The sequence below is a fragment of the Boleophthalmus pectinirostris genome, unplaced genomic scaffold, assembly GCF_026225935.1.
Source record: "Boleophthalmus pectinirostris isolate CB_2022bp ecotype Guang Dong unplaced genomic scaffold, ASM2622593v1 HiC_scaffold_18, whole genome shotgun sequence".
Lineage (NCBI taxonomy): Eukaryota > Metazoa > Chordata > Actinopteri > Gobiiformes > Gobiidae > Boleophthalmus > Boleophthalmus pectinirostris.
The window spans coordinates 23,802,532-23,822,345 of NW_026571133.1; the positions used below are offsets into that span (position 1 = coordinate 23,802,532).

General features: G+C 39.3%; 3 protein-coding genes across 3 annotated transcripts; 1 reads left to right on the forward strand and 2 right to left on the reverse strand.

Moving 5' to 3' along the window:
• Positions 1-34: 34 nt before the first annotated feature.
• Positions 35-11,294, reverse strand: zfyve16 (zinc finger, FYVE domain containing 16). The gene is made up of 18 exons (XM_055153276.1): positions 11,089-11,294; positions 10,363-10,467; positions 8,336-10,266; positions 7,934-8,030; positions 6,375-6,551; positions 6,167-6,291; positions 5,879-6,095; positions 5,696-5,818; positions 5,430-5,585; positions 4,576-4,800; positions 3,757-3,839; positions 3,306-3,410; positions 3,064-3,214; positions 2,906-2,986; positions 2,676-2,838; positions 1,937-2,042; positions 1,689-1,865; positions 35-1,614 (listed from the first exon to the last, which is right to left on the reverse strand). The coding sequence occupies exons 2-18, from the start codon at positions 10,430-10,432 to the stop codon at positions 1,456-1,458; spliced, it is 4,146 nt and encodes a 1,381-aa protein (XP_055009251.1). The 5' UTR covers positions 10,433-10,467; positions 11,089-11,294; the 3' UTR covers positions 35-1,455.
• An 806-nt stretch (positions 11,295-12,100) lies between these two features.
• ube2l3a (ubiquitin-conjugating enzyme E2L 3a) lies at positions 12,101-15,285 on the forward strand. The gene is made up of 4 exons (XM_020931973.2): positions 12,101-12,351; positions 13,481-13,576; positions 13,649-13,835; positions 14,712-15,285. Exons 1-4 carry the CDS (start codon positions 12,325-12,327, stop codon positions 14,864-14,866), a joined length of 465 nt encoding a protein of 154 aa, XP_020787632.1. The 5' UTR covers positions 12,101-12,324; the 3' UTR covers positions 14,867-15,285.
• Positions 15,286-15,425: 140 nt separating this feature from the next.
• On the reverse strand, positions 15,426-19,636 carry ckmt2a (creatine kinase, mitochondrial 2a (sarcomeric)). The gene is made up of 10 exons (XM_020938189.2): positions 19,587-19,636; positions 18,450-18,622; positions 17,804-18,002; positions 17,626-17,721; positions 17,336-17,557; positions 16,810-16,895; positions 16,501-16,624; positions 16,033-16,167; positions 15,813-15,938; positions 15,426-15,731 (listed from the first exon to the last, which is right to left on the reverse strand). Exons 2-10 carry the CDS (start codon positions 18,596-18,598, stop codon positions 15,615-15,617), a joined length of 1,254 nt encoding a protein of 417 aa, XP_020793848.1. The 5' UTR covers positions 18,599-18,622; positions 19,587-19,636; the 3' UTR covers positions 15,426-15,614.
• Between the last annotated feature and the right edge of the window lie 178 nt (positions 19,637-19,814).

Below are 19,814 nucleotides of genomic sequence, written 5' to 3' on the forward strand. Positions count from 1 at the left end.
AATGTACAGAAAGAAAACTAACAAGACAACACAATTAATTTATAAATATATTTTAATTTTTTAGTTCAGACAGAAACTGATCAGATACACTGGGTTCTTTAAAATAAAGCTGGTGTCCATGAATAGTGGATTTACATAACTGAAGACTATTAACTGCTAATAAAAAGGACATAAAAATGCCAGCAGCTCACCACAACAAAATACCAGCACCCTCTGCTACTCCCCTGACTACTACTGGCAAGTTAAAAGAAGCAAAAATGTTCAAATGAACATTGATTTGTCATTTAATTAAGTCAAAAATGCTGGCTCAATTTATGTTTTCATAACATGTGCACATTTGCTCAAATAGATTAATTACATTAAGCAGCATAGCTGATTACTGGTAGTATGTTTTTCATTCCTGTATAACACAAAAACTACAGTTAACTGCCTTCTTTCTATCAAAAATATGTGATTATTCAGTTTAATTAAACTTTTACCATGGACTCCAAAAAAGTAACATCTATTAAAAAAACAACTGAGTAGTAGTGGAGCCACATTTGCATAAAGTATATTTTCTGTACAATGGGAGTGTGTACAGAGGAAAGACAAAATGCAAGATGTATAATCAACTGCTCTTGCACAACATCCGAAAAAAAGATGACAAATAGAAAAGCTTGAGAAGCAGTTGTCACAAGTACATTTACAAAATGTAGTTAATCACATCAACCAGGTTTGTATGATGTAGACAAAACAGCTGCTCAGACATTCATTCAGAAGGAGGAGCACAGTTTATGCTTACGTTTAAGTGTGGTCTAAAGTGGGGAACTGGTACAGTGAATACATATTAAGGACAAAACCAGTCCAGTCAGAAGTTTTCTGAGAAATTTTAAATCAAACTGCATAATGCCATCAGTTGATTTTAAACATTAATGAAAACAGAGACATTAACACAATTCAATACATTTCTGGGAAGATGACGTAACATCTGATATCAGTTCAATTCTTCAAAGATAAATATATTAACAAATTATATAATTCTGAAAACCTCTGTCATTTGACATCATTATGAAAGTCACATATGCATACATGCAATTACAGTGAAAGTGTAAATAGTCAGTGACTGAAAAAAAGTTATAACAGCTCTCCATCATACAGACCTGGTATAATTGTGACTGTCCTTTGATTTAATTTAAATCATCAGCAAAAACTATAAAGAATAAATACATCCACATAAGTGTTGCAGGAACATTCACTGAGTGGCCCCAGGCTGGAAGGCAGAAATAAACACCTCCAAGAGTTTATGTTTTTGGTAAGGGTGTTCTTGATTAGCATTTGGCTTCCTGAATATAAGCAGCTTTGGTGTCTGCAGGACTTATAGCAGTTCCTTATCCAAACTGTATGTCCCACATCGTTTATATCATAGTTTATATTTTAAATGCCAGCCATCTTAGGCTCGTCATGCATTGTGCCACATCAGATGGTGTATGTAATAAAGAAAACAAACTCCATGTCTATAGCAGTCTGGGGAACACTTGCACTTCCTCCGTGTATGACCGGTATTAAAGCACTATCTAGCTCATTCATGTAACGCTGTGGGAGAAGCCGCCCTCGAGAACCAGCCTGATACTCAGCCTGAGGGAAAGACAAATGTCAGACCATATTGAATTACTGTTTTTGTGCTTGCTTGGGGAAGTCTTAATAGTTACCATGTCAGCCTGTGTAGAGACTCGCAGTGACAGGGAGTTAATACCACTTGACATGAGCACAGAGAGGTGTGGGGTGAGGGCACTACATGTGGCTAAAGCAATGTCTTTCTGAAAAGCACTGCATGAGGCCAGCACAGACACAAGGCTGGTGTCAGAACTCTTCAATTGGCAGAAAACCTGTGAACATATTCAAATTCAGACATTTTTCTGCACAATTAAACTGCATTTAGGAGATGAATTGCTCATACCTCAGTACATCTAATAGAACGCCCATCAGATTGAAACTCTGAGTCCTGCTGAACTCTTACACTGTGAACTCCATCCAGTGATTTCCCATCCACTGCACTTGTTTTACTAAAAAACAAAAAACAAAATCAGGATTAAGTGTGATCAGAGGCAAGCCAGTTGACAATAATGCATGTTTTTCAATGTTTTAAGTTTAATAAAAACACTCATAACTAAATAAATACATTTAAAAACATGTTTCCAAGATTACTGAGCTTTAATTACCATAGCAACAGGTAAACAACGAACTAGTGAAAGACCACTGAAAAATCCTGAAGAACGTGCACCTTTGTTAGTCACCTGGGGCTTGTCGCTACCAAGCATGACTTGTAACCTTTCTGGTGGAGGGTCTGCCACCTGCTTGTTTCCATAAATTTCTATGGATTTCATGCGGGTGGTGTACTCACCACTAGGAATCTTGTATGGTGCTGCTCTATGAGTAGGAGCACAAATAAAGTAAAAAAAAAAAAAAAAAGAAACAGCGAATGCCTCAAACATCCACAGACATCAAATGAGTTGTGAAAGATTCAAAATGAAAATGTTTTTTCATTTGTGGGACCATGCTATAAGCAGATTAAAACTCAGCAGTGGGTTGTGGTGTTTAGATGCACTGCTCCTTGTAATTCAGTCCTTAGTCCTTACTTAGCCTAGCCTAGCCTTAGTACTCATTACTTTGGTCCTGAGAATTTTAGAGTACCCTACCCCTTATTGACAAGTGCACTCCAGTTGATCCAGCGCACAGTGACAGTTTCTCTGACCTCTGTGCCATCGCTTTTGCCACAAGGTATGTCAAAGTCTCTTTGCTCTCTGAGGGCTACGCGGAGGGACTCCATGGTCTCTGGTGGGATCTGCACCATCAGTCCATCTGACACACATGAGCAAGCATAAGTTAAGGAGAAACAATACAATGCCTGCTGACAAACGTCATTTACCTTCTACAATGCTGGACTTTGCTTTAAAACCTGACGAAGGCTTTAGTGCTCCATTAAAGACCACAAAACTGGCCCCTGTCACTACAGGGAGCAAAATATTTTAGTAATTTAATTTAAAGCTCAAAAAAATTTACTGAATATAGAGCCACGTCAGTCACCTGTTCGTGTCTTTCCGGGCATGCTGTTAGCTTGAGTCTGATAGTTTCCTTCCTCATTTTGAAAACACACAAGGTGAGAGTCTGCCTCAGGGCTAAACGTTGCTCCAACACTGATCACATGTTCATTGGATGAATTTACAACTTTAAGCATCTAAAAAATAGGCTTGTGTAAGTAGCACTACAATATACAGTCTGACAATGTCCTAAAATCAAGTTGCATTGACTTTCTGCTTATGTCTTACCTCACTGACACTGCTTTTGGGGATGTCAATATAACTATGGCCCATCTCCATGTGGATTCGCAAGCCCTCCACCACAGGCAGACTGTACTGGTAGTTTCTAAGATCCTGTGATCAAAAGATTCAAGACTGAGAAAAACTTTTGACCTGCTGATAAGGATCCACATATTCAACAGCAGGAGCTTAGTTATAGGGCACTGGACCACAGACCAGCATTTGGGTGGAATCAATGTTGTGTGATTGCTGGTAGTGCAGTTAGGCAGTAAACCTTACATCAGAGGGCAGCGGAGGCTACAATAGTAGCTTACCATGAGTGAGTAATGAAATGAGATGTATTACTGTAAAGCAAATCTGTGTGTTTTGAAAATTGTTTAATACGTACATTCACATTTATTACACTGCTGTGTGTACATAGCAATGCATTTGTTTAATGCATAAATAAGTTGTTACTTACGGACAGTAAATTCATTATTGTGTGGCCTGTTTCCCGGTACACAGTATCCCTAAAACGCACACTTGACAGGGGCGCGGGATAGGCTGAAAAAATAAAAGTATTTACAGTAACAACACACAACACATACAGTGGAACACAATGCTTAAAAGGGATATATTAGTGTGGGGTAATTGCTAAGACATACCATACTTAGATCTCTATGTTACTTTTTATCGTTTTGAAAATGCAATGTTTGTCAGAAACAAAATATTAAATCAGAGGTGTCCAAACTATGGCCCAGGGTCCGAGTGCGGCTCTGCTGAATTGGCCTAAATTACAAAATGTAGTAATATTTACTGCAAATATTGAAAAATATCATCTTATCACAATCTATTATAACTTTAATAACAATCAATTTAATGTCCTAACATAATGATCCAACCCTTATTTAAGATGTGGAGGCTAAGTCAAATCTGCATCAAATGAGTCACTTATTTCAATATGCAGCCCTTGGTGAAAAAGGTTTGGACATGCCTATATTAAAATGTTAAATTCATTTCAGCTTGGAGTCTCCCCCTCCCTTTGCTCCTTCCCCCCTCAGAGTGCTTTCACAACACAATCGGCGTGCATGAAAGTACTGCACTTCACATCAGGTTTGCGAAGTTGTAGTCTATAGTTTTGTATTCCATTTTTGAGAGACTGCAAGGTTACACAAGCATGCATGGATGACAAATAAAACCACTTCAAGAATGTTTTTTGATGAGGATTATAATGGAGAACACTCAAAAAAGTTGAAATTGCATACCCCTTCTTTAACAATGATCAACTACAGCCACCTACCACCAAATTCAGAGCCCAATCGTAGAAGAAGTCGCAGAGGAAAGACTTTCGCCCAAGGAACTTCTAGTTTCTGTATGAGCAGGCCAAAGAGGAAAGGCTCAGGAGGCAGACTGAGCCCATCTAGAGGCTGACAGCTGTGAGAGAAGAAAAGCATCCCAGCATGGTCCTTGCTGCCCAGAAAACTGCTTGTGAACGTAATGTTATCCAAGTCATCTATAAACTTCCCTGGAAGATATAAGTGAACAGTAGTTATGTTATCAATTAAAAAAAAAACAAATTAACTTAACCTCACTCCTTTGTCTATTGTTGCAATTGCACCACATAAGGTTCAGATATAATAAGGACTATCTAAAACAGGCATGTCCAAACTATGGCCCGGGGGCCAAATGCGGCCCTCACACAAATTTTTCTTGGCCCTCAGACTTCCAGGTGAATTGGCCCAAATTATCTTGCATCAATTAAAAATGAGCTTTTTACTGCAAGTTTTTTGTGGTTTTAAGGATCTTAGCGTGAATAAAGTCTGATGGCTCATTCTAACTTGTTAAACATGCAAAATTTTAATTTTTCACTGTATTGAGCATCAGTCTATGGCCCTCGATCGGCCCTCTGCTTCGTCTGTGTTTAGAAATGTGGCCCTTGATGAAAAAAGTTTGGACACCCCTGATCTAAAACTACTGAATTATTTTAATTGTTGCATAGCTGTACATATAATGTACATTACAACTTTTCCTCCACTGCAGCATTAAAATTATTACAACTAATAGCTCCTAGAACACAAGATACCCCAATTTAGTTTTGAAAATATTATGTTAGTGGAAAGTCTTGTGAATAAATGGGATAAAAGATCTAAAAACCTTTTTGTGCATCTTGATAAATGTTGAGATAAAGGGTAAAAAGATCTTGTGGCAGTATCTTTTCTTCTGGCAAACACTCCAACAGAAATACCAACTCTTTCTGTCCCAGTGCCTGCAGCCCTGTTGAGCCAAAGCACCAGCATTGGCGATTACCATCTGAAAAACATACACAAAACCAAGTTAAATCATAGAAACTGTAGGCTAAAAAGAAAAACAAAAAGCATCAAGTACATTTTTGTCATGTTGTACGTAATGCGTGGACTTACAAGTTACTATTTTGACATTCACCAACAAGTTTGCATTCAGCACAAACATTAAAGGGCGAGGTCCTCCTTCCTCCAATAAATGCAGAATCTGACAAGGGGCTGGAGCTTCCTCCACAAGAATATCTGTAGAAAGTTATGTGATTAAACACATAAGGGAGAAGTAACAATACACTGAAAAAATACCTCCAACTTCTGTCTCTCCAGTGGTAATTAGTAAAGGAGGCAGCTCATCTACATTATCTGGCAGGAGACTGGGGATCATTCTCACAGAAGAACTGATGGCAGACAGCAAGGTGAAATCCCAGGGACCAGAGAGCTGTGGTCGCTCCACTTCTGTAGGGACAGTTGTTTCAGCAGTAGACTGGCTACTGCTTCCAGTGTCTGAGTCAGCTGGGCTGGGCTGAAATTAGTTTGATACAATTATTTTGAACACAGAATATTTTCATAGTGTCATAGTGTTTAAGAGCCTACTATTTGGTCAGGCGTAAACTCTCCACTTTTACGGCCCGTCACGGATAGTTTTGTAGTGTCTGCAAATTCTCCATTAGGCAGAATGCCATCTGCAAACCACACCCGCTTCTGCTCTCGTGGACAACCTGCCACCAGAGAAAAAAGGTCAGTTTGTGAGGAACAAATGAACACAGCATATTTCAGAAAGGGTAATTTTAAATTGCCTTACTTTCATTGGTTGGGTGCTTCAGAACAGACACAGGCACCATGACGGTAGGAGGAGGAGAGTTCAAAGTGCCTGCGGCGCGAGCCTGCTGCAGAGGTGGGATTGTACTGCAGTATTCAGACGGGACATTGGGGTTTGGACTGGGCCCGGTAGGGCTCATCATCCGCTCCAGAGCTTGGGCTGTTAACAATAACCATGGTATATGTTACAAAGCTTCTGTTTAAAAAAATAAATAAATAAATTCATGCCAAAAATTTTATATCCACAGATTTACTTTTGTCAAATCACTACATAGACATAGCCAAAGAATGCATTAAGAAAGGTTTGAAAAGGAGTAGGCACTTCTGGTTTCTGGAACACAGGATACATGGGACATACATTTTGTGTTTTATGCTTCAGTTTCACGTACTCCTCAAGCCATTAGTGTGAGACTAGTGCACTAGAGACTGTAGCACACAGCCCTTCTTTAACTGCATCCCAGTGAACTCACCTTGTAGGCTATGAGAGGACCCTGTGCGGACAACTACTCTCAAGAGGACAACAACAACTGTCAAAACCATTGGCTTCAATCAATACAGAGAGCCGAGCTAGATATTTGCCCCAAAACATCAGCAGTGCACACTGACAATTGAAAGACTATACTAAAACATAACTTGCAAATATGTACAGTAGCTAAAGAATGAAGGTTGACAAAGGTAGTGACATTACAAGGAAACATCAATGACAAATGCTTCCTGTATGATTAGTGGCCTGAGCTCCTAAAATTGCAAAGTCAGCACTTGGCCACATTACATTAAGTATCACAGCAGATTCACTAATCTAGACCACGTATTTGCTTATAAAAGGTAGAGAGATACTAACAAACCACAAAAGACAAGACGGTGGATGTTATTATTAATGTATTATATTATAAATAGTTTTTGTTAAAATATGTTTAAAGCATCTAAAATAACAAACTCAACTCAGTCATAGCTTACCTCATCCTTACCCTTTTAAGTGCAACTCAAGTCCAATCCAGAATAGTGAAGTAACTGCTCACATCTTTTCCTTACTTGTGTCACAGATTCTCTGAAATTACTGTCTGCTGCTAGCCTGCTAGCTTAAACAGGGTTTGAGCTATGAGGCTCAAAAGGTAGCTGGTGTGCAGGAGAGACGAGAAAAACAAGCGAATGTCGCAGCTACAAGAAACAGAGCACCTCCTTCTTCTTAATATAGACACAGTCTGTGAGCATCACATGGCCACTGTGTTAGGTGATTGCTCCACCACACATCCAAGGACAAATGGTAGTGTCCTACTATAACTCTCCCCTCCCCATCCCTCCCACCCCTACCATCTCTGCCATCTTTCCATCCCTCTCTCTTTAAAGCATTTATTTCTGCAGTCTTACAAGATTATTAATACACAATAAAGATATATAAATAGTGATGTGACAAATATGACAACTAATTTCTTTACATAATGTTTAGTCTCAGTTATCAATTTCCCTTGAGAAAAATTAAAATACTATTACTACAGAATGGTCTAGTACTAGAGTATTTGCATCTGTAATCAAGATCCTTACCACGTTGTATTGAATCAAAACAGACGACACACACGCGAGCCTCTTTCTGAAGGTACTTCAACTTGCACTTTCTGTTACAGCATAGCCCACAGTATACCTGCCACAATAAAAAAAAGAGGAAGCAATAACCATGTGCAATGTTCTCAAGAACATCTAATATATCTATGTAACCTCTATAATTTAGTAAAACTTTAAATAGATTTTTTTTCTCCATCTCTAGGAATGTAAGAGAATTGAAAAAAGAACTGATTCCACAGCACAGTGCTTCCTTGGTGCCAAGGACTTAATCTGTTCTCTGAGCCATTTCTAAAAGTGGCTTCCCAGGTAGTTATCTCCACTCAACCAACTTAATTAATACCATAGAAATGTTTTTCATATAACATCGAAGGAAGAAACTATTACCTTCCCACATGCTCGACAGTGATGCCTCCTTCTGGTGAATGTAAACTTCTGAACACAATTGATACAGTTTGGTGCTTCTGCATCAGGCATCCATGCAGGTTGCTTGATCCCCAGCTCCTCCTCCCCTTCCCTTTTCCACTCAGCACACTGCACACTGCCAGTGATGGCCTCTCCAGGATATGGTGGAGGTTCTGACAGCTCATCATAGCCTGGACAGTAACCGTCATGGTCCTGAGGACTATGCATTAAGCTACATTCACTCAGATCAGACGGCTCCTCTATTGGACTGGACATTGTAGGCGAAGTGGACTTGATCTCAGATACCCCTGGCAGTGATGTAGAACCAGTGGTGTTTTGAAGTTGCTCCCCTTCTGCTGGTGGTGTTCTGGAGGTCTGACAGTTAAGCATTTTAGGCCGAGCACCTCCATGTTCAGTGCTACTGCTATGCTGGGACTGGAATGTGTTGCTGGTTGACAGACCGTTCACCCCAGAAGGACTAGAAGAGCAGTCTGACTGAGCACCATCTATTAGATTTTGGTCCACAGACACCAACATTGTTCTGTCACTTTCTGGGGATGCAAGACCTTCAAGAATATCACTGTTTGCCTGACTACAAATCACCACCTCCTCACCCACAACCGTTCTCTGTTCATCTGGAATAGACTCAAGTATGGGGAAATCTCTAGACGTGCTGAAACAAGAAACACTATTGACTTCTTCTGCCTCGCTATGTGCCTGGAGAAATGCATCCAACTCCTCATCTGTGACCAGCATCTCAGCCTGGTCACTCTCAGGTAAATACTCAAAGTCAAACTCAGGAGGGTCGACTGGGCTAGGTTCTGAGTGGTTAGGTAGGACAACATCTGAGGAAGCCTCATCTGTGGACAGTCTGACATCGGTCTCATGGAGAGTTATGGGAAACTCAGATGGTTCCTCTGAACTTTGCTCCAAATGATGTTCAATGGACAAACAATCTGCCTCTGTGTTCTCAGATACACATTCGTCACAAGGCTCCACAGACTGCTCAAAATCACACTCCAATGTATTATGATTTACTAGAGACCCACAGATAGACACAGCTAAAGGCAAACACGACAAACTTATTGGCTGACTGTTTGGTAACTCCTGATAGGACTGCATTTGAGCCTCTGCCTCACACCCTTCATGTGAATATTCATCAGTTTCCATTTTCTTGTCAGGGCTTGGTTCATTTGCTGCCATGCACTCAACAGGCTGTGTACTGTCCCCTTCACATGGGTTCAAAGAACTCTCCTCTGTTAGGCAGGTAGGTGCCAATACTTCACATTCAACTGACTGAGCTTTCTGTTCTTGGAATGAGTCCAAAGCAGACTCACTAGACCGGTCTGTTGCCAATGGAAGAATGATGTCCAGGGAGGCCAAATACAAACTTGGCTCCTCCTTTTGAGGAGAAAGCTGGTCAGCCACACTGCTTTCAGATATGGCAGTTTCACCATTTCCTACAACATTCGTTCCAGAAGCAAGAGGTTGGTCAAAGTGTACAAGCAATGCCTCTTCCTGCTCCATCTGCCTCTCCACCATGTCCAGCTCACTGAAAGCATCATTGCTGTTCATTAGGATAGCAGAGCTGGTGTCATTTACAAGGTCACAGACTGGCTTCAGAGCTCGATCTGGACATGGAGGAGCAGAGCTTTTGACTTGCCTACGATTTACAGAGGAGAGAAGGTCCACGCATGTGAGTGGTTGAACTTTGCCTTCTCGTGCTTCTGTAGTGTGGTTATGGTTAATGAAGCACCCGGGAAAGGGGGAAATAGTGCCATAATGAAGCGAGTTGAGGTCAGGGAGGGTTGTAGAAACAGCGGATGTTTCTGACGAAGAACATGAGGAGGTTGCAGCTGAGAAGGGAGAGTAAACTGTTGGCTTCAGGAACACTGGATTGCATTCAAGTTCTTCTTTAGAAACAAACAGGAGAAATTGTAGCATTACTACTTCTTACCACACATCCATTAGGTCATTATAGAAGTAATGTTATGATCTCACAATCTTACCAGAACTTAGCTCAAAGTCATCAAGGAGTTTGTCCAGATCACCTACAGCAGCCTTAAAAAAGCTGTCCATAACGAACTTCAACACTTTAATCTTTAGCAGGATTCCTAAAGATGCAGAGTGCAAATTACATTCTGGACACAGTTATGGCCACTTCATCAAACAATGTTAATTCATAATTAATTCAGATACTAATAAATTTAGATACTAATTGGAAAGCAAAATAAAATAATGAAAAATAAAAGAATAAAAGGGTTCAGCAATATTAACTCGAGCGCATATGAACAAGGATGCATCAAATTTATTGACAAGACCACACAGTAAGTTAAAGATAACATAGGCGAAGTTAAATAAACTTGTGTGGTTTTGCTCAAGTACCTACTATCACCAATTGACAAACTGGCAAACTGGGATTAATGTCAAGACTTGGTAACAAAGTGTTTCTAACCAAGTTAATTGCTGGAAAGATAGTCGAAACATAATACACTCGAGCTATCACACCTAGCAATGTAAGAAAAATGAACACTTTTAACATTTTGTTTTGAAGTACAATATGTTACGTAAACTTAAACTTAAGCCAGCAGCAACCTCCTTTTCAATAGATTTACAATATATGTTTGAGTTGTACAAACATCGTTGGTTTACAGGCAAGCTAGTTAGCAGCTAACGCTGCTGTTGCTAGCCAGTAGAGGCTATCATAACGCTCACTATTTTTCTAAAATCCTTACCGGTACTCCATAAATCAGACAGATAATGTCTCCGGTGCTTCTATTCAGAAGTGTTATTGTCAAAAAAAATTACATGACAACAAGTTCTTCTCGGTAAAGACAGTCAACGTTGCAAAAGAAGGCAATGTTATCCGTTGGATTAGTTTAATTTGGGAAAGTGTACAATCCATGGATGGTACAATCTCCTCTCAGGCGGCCATTTTGAACTGTGAGGTCACAGGTGCTACAGGACCAGGAGCGCATGCGCAAACCATTTACAAAGCTGTTTGGTTCATTTTGGTTTCACTCGTTTTTGGGACTTTCATAGAAGAAAACCATGACGACTTTGCGTTGATGCGTAACAATCTCATATGCAATTTATACTGTATCTACATTTGCTTACATTGCTTTACATTTTGTCGTGTTGTTGTGTTTCTGTAATAAAAAAAATAAAAACAAGAAAACCACGACAGACTATTGTTTACAGTTTCTTTGTTTGTGTTTCTGTTTGTTTGTTGTTTTTAAATGGCATAGTATATAGAACATTCCAGGCAAAGCAATAACGCCTCCTCTATAACTCTATAACAAGAAAAGTCACATTGACAAAATGAAATGAAAAACACATATTATCGTTATATATAATCATTCAGAACTTCTTTGCCTGTGTAATTCCTCTGACCAGTCGCTCTGGTATGATCCATAGCTATTCAGAACTTTAATTATTTTATTTTTTATTATTATTATTTTGTGTGTGTGTGTGTGTGTGTGTAGCTTATCAATTAATTGTGTCAAGTCTGAATGGATAAAAATATTTCCCAATAAAGGCAGTGATAAAGGCTAATGTAGACTGCTTGTCACTTGTGCTTCCAAAACGGTCCTGGTCTGATAGAGCTGTTTAATGTCATACTGTGGAACATTCCAGGCAGAGCAGTGACACATCTACAGAAACAAGCATGTGACGGACACCCAACCAAAAAGTTACATAGTGCACCGTTAACCTTAAGAGATAGTGAGGTGTGTTAGTCAGTGGAAAAATCAGGCGTAAATGTAAGGGTTTAATGATCACTTGAGCGGCGAGTTACCTTATGCTGGACATATACAATCTATGGCTTACACAGTCCTCTCCAGAAGGTGGCGATAATGTTCACATTGACTCTTTGTGCTAACTACCGGTGAAGCCAGAAGAAGAATAAACTCAGAGAAGTGAAGAAGGAACAGGAAGAAACAGAAAGCAGGAAAAGCAAACTCCTGTTTATAATGGCCACCACAAGGCGACTTGGCAAGGTATGTTGTATAAAGTCATCCACACACACATTAAACAACGTAAACCATCTTTTCTGTGCAAGCAGTAGCAAGTCTTGGCTGTTTGAAGTGCTCAGTTGATTACTCGAAATCGAAAGCATGATGACTCTGCCTGAGCGGCAGAATTAACCAAGGGCTTTTTTTAATTACAGTTAAACACTGATAAACCACCATTAAACCGACACATTACGTTTGTTGTTGATTGAAATTGTAGTTTTGGTTAATAGCAAATCTCTGTTGTGTTTTACGCAGGTATAAACTGTCAGCTGCACTGTCAGTGCAGCAGCTTTCCTAACATGGAGCCTTTTGGGTAGGGTTGTGTTGCGTCAGAGGCTCAGATCTTATATTGTAGGTATCATAGGCTACTTGACACAAACTTTTGGACACAATTGGAGACAATAAAACAGAATTTGAGCTACCTTTTGTAAATCATGCCATTATTTCTATGAATCCTATTCAAAAGTAAATAACCTAAGTGCTATTATTCAAAGGTATTATATGATATTTTTACTGACACTTTCTTCCATATTGAGAAATATGTTTTTTACTTGGTGCTTTGTCAGTGTTTTTTACATATGTATAAAAAGTTATTGGGTCATGGTTCATTTTTCAGACCAAACACAGTACCCTTTGTAACTTAATTGAATTGTTTTTTTATGTGGTGTTAAGAATGGACAGCCAAATTTAACTTTTTTAACTTTCAGTTAAACAAATATGTTATATGGCTCTGCCATAATCTAGTTACATTACTCAATTAAAATGAGCACTTTTGTGAATTAAAGTAAATACCATGTTGTGTGATTAAGGGTTAGGTACACTAAAATGTTAGTAAAGGTGGCATGAAGTAAATGTGATGTTTTGGGATCTTCAATGCTAAGCTTAAAACTTACATATTCAGACTTGCCTTTGATACATGGCACCCATACTACTCTTGGTATTTTTTATTACTGCTTTTATTGCTTATTTTCGGTTTTTATTTGTATTTTGTAAAGCACCTTGCACACCTTCAAGCTTGTGGAAGGCACTATATAAATAAACTCTGATTTGATCCAAGTTGAGTTACGAGGACTGTTTCTTTACTCTTGACAAATCTCTTTTTGTTCTCCTATAGGAACTTGAAGATATTCGAAATTCAGGAATACAACATTTTCGTAATTTAATTGTGGACGAATCTAATATTTTGAACTGGCAAGGCCTCATTGTTTCTGTAAGTACAGGACCAGAGATTTGTCCTTCCTAAATACATTCTTAAAATACTGACACATTTCTGTAAAATCAGGATTGTCCTCCATATGACAAAGGAGCTTTTCGAATTGAGATAGTCTTTCCAGCAGAGTATCCCTTTAAACCACCAAAAATCACATTCAAGACAAAAATTTACCATCCAAACATTGATGACAAGGGCCAAGTCTGCCTACCCATCATAAGTCCTGAGAACTGGAAACCAGCCACCAGAACTTTCCAAGGTATGAAAGCAGTCAAGTTTGTCCAGTGCCCACACTTCACTAAATGAGTTTGTACAAATTCAAGTACACAGTCCACAACACACACTTTTATTATGTGATGAATATCATGTTTTAGATATAAACAATGGATAATACAGGGATGAATTATTAAATAATTTTCTCCTTCAATTAAATTATTGTGTAATTAGTTATTTGTAAATCAGACCTAAAATCTTTTAGAAGGAAAAATACAAAGCTGCAGTAACCTGCTTATGTAAGTGTACGCACTGCCAATGAAGTTCTGTCATTCAAAAAGGATCTGCTATTAGCACCTTTCTGCTAAAGTCATGGTTCACAAATGGTTTTCAGATCCACATAGGGATCTCAATGTCCAATCTCGTCAGCCTGGAAACAGCTCCAAAAGCATTAAACATGCACAGTGAAGTCAGTCATCACCAAGTGTAAAAAATATAAATGTCCATAACTATGGCATTACCATGGACACCTCTCTTGAAAATAAACAGTTGACCTGAAAAGGTATTGAAGGGCCCACTACAATCCATGTATATAATATAATATAATATAATATATATATATATATATATATATATATATATATATATATATAAATTATTCGCCTTCATGTTCTGTTTTGTCAATCAAACCCAAAGTTGCTTGAACAATTTATCAGCTGAAGGGTGTGTATACTCATGTAATCAGGTTACATTATTTACTTTTTTCTCAAGATTTACATTTCTTTTACATGTCACTAGGACTGATAATGGCAAATGCAAACACCTGGCCACAGTAACATACCTAATGCTCCTTGTATTATTTAATGATGGTACTGACTAAACTAATAAATAACATTCTTGTATCCTTTGTCATCTCCTGTAGTGATTCACTCTCTCGTTGCTCTGGTGAACTCCCCAGAGCCTGAACACCCATTGAGGGCCGATCTGGCAGAGGAATACACAAAAGATCGGGCAAAATTTATGAGAAATGCTGAAGAATTCACAAAAAAATACAGTGAAAAGCGACCTGTGGACTGAAAAGACAACAGTGAAAAGTATCATTTGACTCTTCATGTGCTCATATACAAGGAGTTTCTACTGTCCATCATTTGGCACATGCCACTCTGACTACAGTGACTGTAATGGCATGTTATTGCCAGGGGTTGGTTGTTCTTAACCTTAGTTCCTAAAACAAGCAAATAATATATTTTCTTCTTGCATTTTATTTTCAAATTTGAATTGCCAAGTGAATGCAAACAGGTTGCAACTGTAGGCTCAATATTTACTATAGAATTTCAGTGTTTCTGTCTTCTGTCTTCTCTATTACTTCACTGCCCCCAACACACAACATATACCTTTTCTATTAATACAATGTACTGTAACACATTTCTGCCTAGTATAACTAAGAGTTATTGTAAGGAAAGGAAAGTTTATTAAAAAAAATACTGTAAACCTCATGTTCTCTGTAATGTTTAATTTTCAAAGAGTTGGTGGGTTATGACTGTCCACTGATTATCTTATAAGTCTACATAACTATACACAACACTAAAATCATCTCAAATACTACCAATATTTTTATGAAAAAGCATTACATACGAACTTTGTTTCATGTTTATTTTAATTAGGGTTACAGTGAAAGACCTTGATGTGAGGTAGCATTTTTTTCAGCGCTAAATATTTATCTTGTTGGATAGAAAGGGAAATGGTCTCTGTAACGAAAATGAAGGGCACACCTTGGAACATAGTTATGGCCCAGGTTGCCATGTCTTATTGAGGGATTGAAAGTTTATTTTTTAAACTGAGCGACTGGAGCAGGGACTTTGATGTCCTGTCCCTTTTCCAGTTTCTTTTCACAATCAATCAGGTAGTTGACTCCATCAACCAATAGCTGGACCAGCTCCACCTGAACATAAAGAACAGTTTTAATTCAATTAAACTACAGACTAGAATCCAAACATCGAAATAATGGTAATCAAGAGTTGACCTCAGATTTGCCCAGGCGGTCATTGTTGGAAATGTCAAACGTATCTCCTGTGGCAGCTGTGTCTACACCACCAGTGCCTCTCTTCTGAAGCCTCAGGTTGTCCAGTATTTTGGAGAACCGTGCATCCTGCAGTGGATTTTCAGATGAAAGGGTTAGCACTCGTTGCTTAGCCATGAAGATTACTACCCATTTTTGATAACATGATGCAAATGTGTGTTACCTTGCTTAGTTTTGGCAACCGAACATGAACTCCTGCTCTAAGACCAGTGCCCAAATTGGAGGGGCATGTTAGGATGTATCCAAGATTCTCATTCCACATGAATTCCCAGCCCCTCTCCTGAATCAGATGCTCCACCTTTAGGAATTAAAATACCACTTAAATTTGTGGATCAAAGTTTCCTGCAGGGTCTGTGGTGGAGACTATAGTGGAATATTTGGATCATTACTGTTTTCTTTACTTGATCTTTAAAAAAAATTTATTCTATTTTTCCTGTTTTTGTATGGTGTTAAAATATAGTATAATTCATCATGCCAATTTAATGGCAGGTAGTCATAGTAGTACTAATAATAGTCATGTTGATTTTGGTATATAGTTGTCTCATCTATTAGTAAGAAACACTGGGTATATAGATACACCTATACTTATTTAAGCTACTGTATATTTCTTAAACATTTCTATCCTCTTTACCTGTTTGAGTCCTCTGCAGAACCTCTCAAACACCCTCTTCATGTTGCCACCCTTTTCCATGGAGATGACTCTGGTGTGGTCCTCCTCGTTGATCCAGATCAGGAAGGTCTTCTCATTATTGTGCCTGAGGAGAACAGTAAGGGCAGGTAAAACACTGCAGTTATTATTAAGCATGACTAAACCAAATCACAGCCTCTTTTATTGGAACTGGAACTAATATCATGCAGCATCTTTTATAAGTCAGAAAAACTACATTGCTGGTGGAATGTCACACTGAAAACTACATGCAGCAGAGCATGCCCACCCTACCAGATGCCTCTGGCGTCTGGCCAATCTCTGGCCATAAAGGCACATGTCAATAATGGAGACACGGGCTTGTCAAACAGGAAGTGGTCCTGGGGTCAGTGGAGAGGGTAAAGACAGGTTGAAAAAAGAAAACTGACAGAAGGGCTGAACTATAGTGATTGCATCTTCTACTAAAATTCAACTAGTTTTCTGTTACAATAATTGTACATTCAAGGGGTTTTGGCCTTACCAGATCCCCCTGGCATCAGGCCAGTCACGGGCCATGAAGGCCGAGGTAAGCAATGGAGATACAGGTTTGTCAAAAAGAAAGTGATCCTGGCAGCATGGATGTGTTGGAGGAGAAAGAGTATGATGCTTGAATTTGGGAGCAGCGTCTTGGATTAGGCATTTTACATGTAATACTTTATTCAGTGGAAGTTTATTAAAACATTGGTAACAGCTGTCATATTTATGGACAATTTCTTTGATTGTATTTGTATTTATTTGTGAGTATGGTTCAATAGGGAGAATATGATTTGTTCAAACTTACATCTATCAGTTGCTGCTGCTCCTGCTCTGTCATGTCACCTAGACTGTAGTAACGGCCTGCTAAGTCATCTTTCAAACCAGCCAGGGCCGTCACCACAACACGCTCCACCTCACGGCGCTCAGCCCTGGAGCAAGCTGGAGGCAGGCTCAGACCACGGATACTACGGCCCGTACGCACACGAGAGGACAACACGTAGTTCTCATCAAACATGCCATTGGTTATCTGGGCAGAGGAGACTACATTGAACACTACATCAGAAGTAGTGATGTAGAATCAAAGTAGAAAAGCACCTTGGATGCATCCAGGTCAGTTGGGTGTTTCATTGTTTTTGGATCATAGCCGTTATGTCTGTCGATGATCACAGGATTGAAGAGGTCAGAGAACACCTACAGAGAGAAGGTTCAAACTAAAATGTAGAGCCAGTGTTGTGACATGCACCATATCAAATCAGGTAAGAAGTTGTCAAACCTCATAGCTTTCCTCATCACCAGCAACGCAGCCCACAGTCTTAATGAATGGGTGGCCTGGGTTGTCCACCCCAGTCTGAATGGTCTGGTCCAGAGTCCAGTTGTTGGGAGTGACCTTGTCTCTCAGTTTGGCATAAATTGCTGGAGTCAGGGCAGAAGCCATGCAGTTGTTGTGTTTTCTCAGATCTGGGTAGTCAGAGCTAAATCCACAACAACATGTAAAAGTCATTGTTAGCATATAGCTACAAGTCAATATATCTTTAATTTTCTGTTGTCATCCTTTATACGTGTTATTTACAATAAAGAACTGTCACAGCAGTGTTATTAGACTAGAAAACCACCCAGAGCCAGGTAATGGTTAATTCCAAAAGGCTACCAGAACTGTAAAGAGAAGAGGAAATCTGGGACATTGAGAGTGAGTCAAAGGCAACACAGATGAAACTTGAGAATGTCAGGGATCTTGCAGGACTGCTGCTATTACCCTTGAGCTTTTTACATAGAGATGAACTCAAGGCATTTATTTAAACATTTAAAATGTGTCATTTCAGTTGGATTGTTTATCAGCCCTGAGTTTTGAATAAGACTTGTAATAAGCTTTGAATGTGTGAGACGTTATTTTTCTGTGTGTGATTTAGTTTTTATCGTACCTGGGAGGATACAGCTTCTTCTTTGCCTCAGCAGAAAGAGAGCCACTGTCACTCAACAGGAAGCCTGTGGCCATAGTTCCAGCACCCAGACCAGCCAACAGGACGGCCTTGTTACGGCCTGAAATCAGGCGTGTGAAAGAGCTTGCCATCCTTTTTGTCTTTTTGTCAAAGAGCTGGAGGACAAGTATTGAGCAATTAATGACACTGATGTAACACATACAACTGGTGGGCAGATTTGCACTGGTTGGATGCAGCACAGTAACAAGCTTAGATGGTGAACGAGAGGGGGGGGGGGGGGGGCAGATCCTCTTTAACCTCATTATCACCCAACATACAAAATGACAAAGATGACAGCAACTCTAGAATAATAAGAGATTAGTGAAAGGCTGCTGTAATTGTGATTTTAATCACTTGTTTTCCTAACAATAGTGCTGTTGCATGTAATAAACTGTTAAAGTGCAATTTGATGGATGGTATAAATATTACATCTATTCCTGAGAAAGGACCAAGAACATTACTACTGGGAATCTTAGTTTGAGCAGGTTCTTGCTGAGCCCTTCGAGGAGTTTGGGTATGTTTTGTTCTGTCAGCTAAGGAACCTTTGGCAGTTCCTTTTCTCAGTGGTTCTGATAATATACACCACAGAACTGTAGTAGTCTGTTCGTGAGTTATATATATAGATCACTGTGGGGCTAAAAGTTTCTAAGCTGTAGTGCCAAGAAAACTCTGGCTCATGGCTCAGTGACATTCTGGACCTGTTACAGGACCAGACCCTCGTGACAGTAAGGGGAGGTCAGAGCAGCGGGCATTTTGCATCTTGATTGTTTTTCTTCACAGTTTAGCAATAACAAAAAATTTATAATAATTATTATTATTGTGCCGTGTGTGAAGATTTGTGAATTTCATGATTCTGGTTACCAAACTAGGAGCTGACAACAACTAAGGATTCCCCCTCAGTAACCTTTCACCTCCCAAGAGCTCACAGGACATAGAAAGTATATCTAACAATAACACACTCTAAACCTCAAGATTAAAATTTACTATAGCATTTTAATCCACATGTGCTTAGTATAACACATGATGCTATTTGATGTGTATGCAGAAGAATTGGCAATCAAGAAAATTAAGGTACAGTACCTGTGAAGTGCTGCTCGGCCTGTAGCAGGAGGGCTCCCAGTTAAAGAGCTTTTCAGCTGCCTACCATATGGGCTCCGCCCCTCACAGGGGATTAGTTACTTGAAGCCAATCACTGATAACAGTACAGGAAGGTCTGAGCACAGCCTGTGAGGGATACTGCTGTCCTTTTCAACCTTGATCTTCTGTAGCCATTATGTTCCTAACCATAAATATCCCCTTTTAACTCAT

Coding starts and splice junctions, on each gene's coding strand:
- zfyve16 (XM_055153276.1), bottom strand. CDS start 10,432: ATGGACAGCTTTTTTAAGGCTGCTGTAGGTGATCTGGACAAACTCCTT. Junction 5,819..5,878: donor TGGAGAGACAGAAGTTGGAG/GTATTTTTTCAG, acceptor AACTTTCTACAG/ATATTCTTGTGGAGGAAGCT. Junction 3,411..3,756: donor CAATAATGAATTTACTGTCC/GTAAGTAACAAC, acceptor TTTTGATCACAG/GATCTTAGAAACTACCAGTA.
- ube2l3a (XM_020931973.2), top strand. CDS start 12,325: ATGGCCACCACAAGGCGACTTGGCAAG. Junction 13,577..13,648: donor GGCAAGGCCTCATTGTTTCT/GTAAGTACAGGA, acceptor CTGTAAAATCAG/GATTGTCCTCCATATGACAA. Junction 13,836..14,711: donor AGCCACCAGAACTTTCCAAG/GTATGAAAGCAG, acceptor CATCTCCTGTAG/TGATTCACTCTCTCGTTGCT.
- ckmt2a (XM_020938189.2), bottom strand. CDS start 18,598: ATGGCAAGCTCTTTCACACGCCTGATTTCAGGCCGTAACAAGGCCGTC. Junction 17,722..17,803: donor GTGATGAGGAAAGCTATGAG/GTTTGACAACTT, acceptor TTCTCTCTGTAG/GTGTTCTCTGACCTCTTCAA. Junction 16,896..17,335: donor AGCAGCAGCAACTGATAGAT/GTAAGTTTGAAC, acceptor CACTGACCCCAG/GACCACTTCCTGTTTGACAA.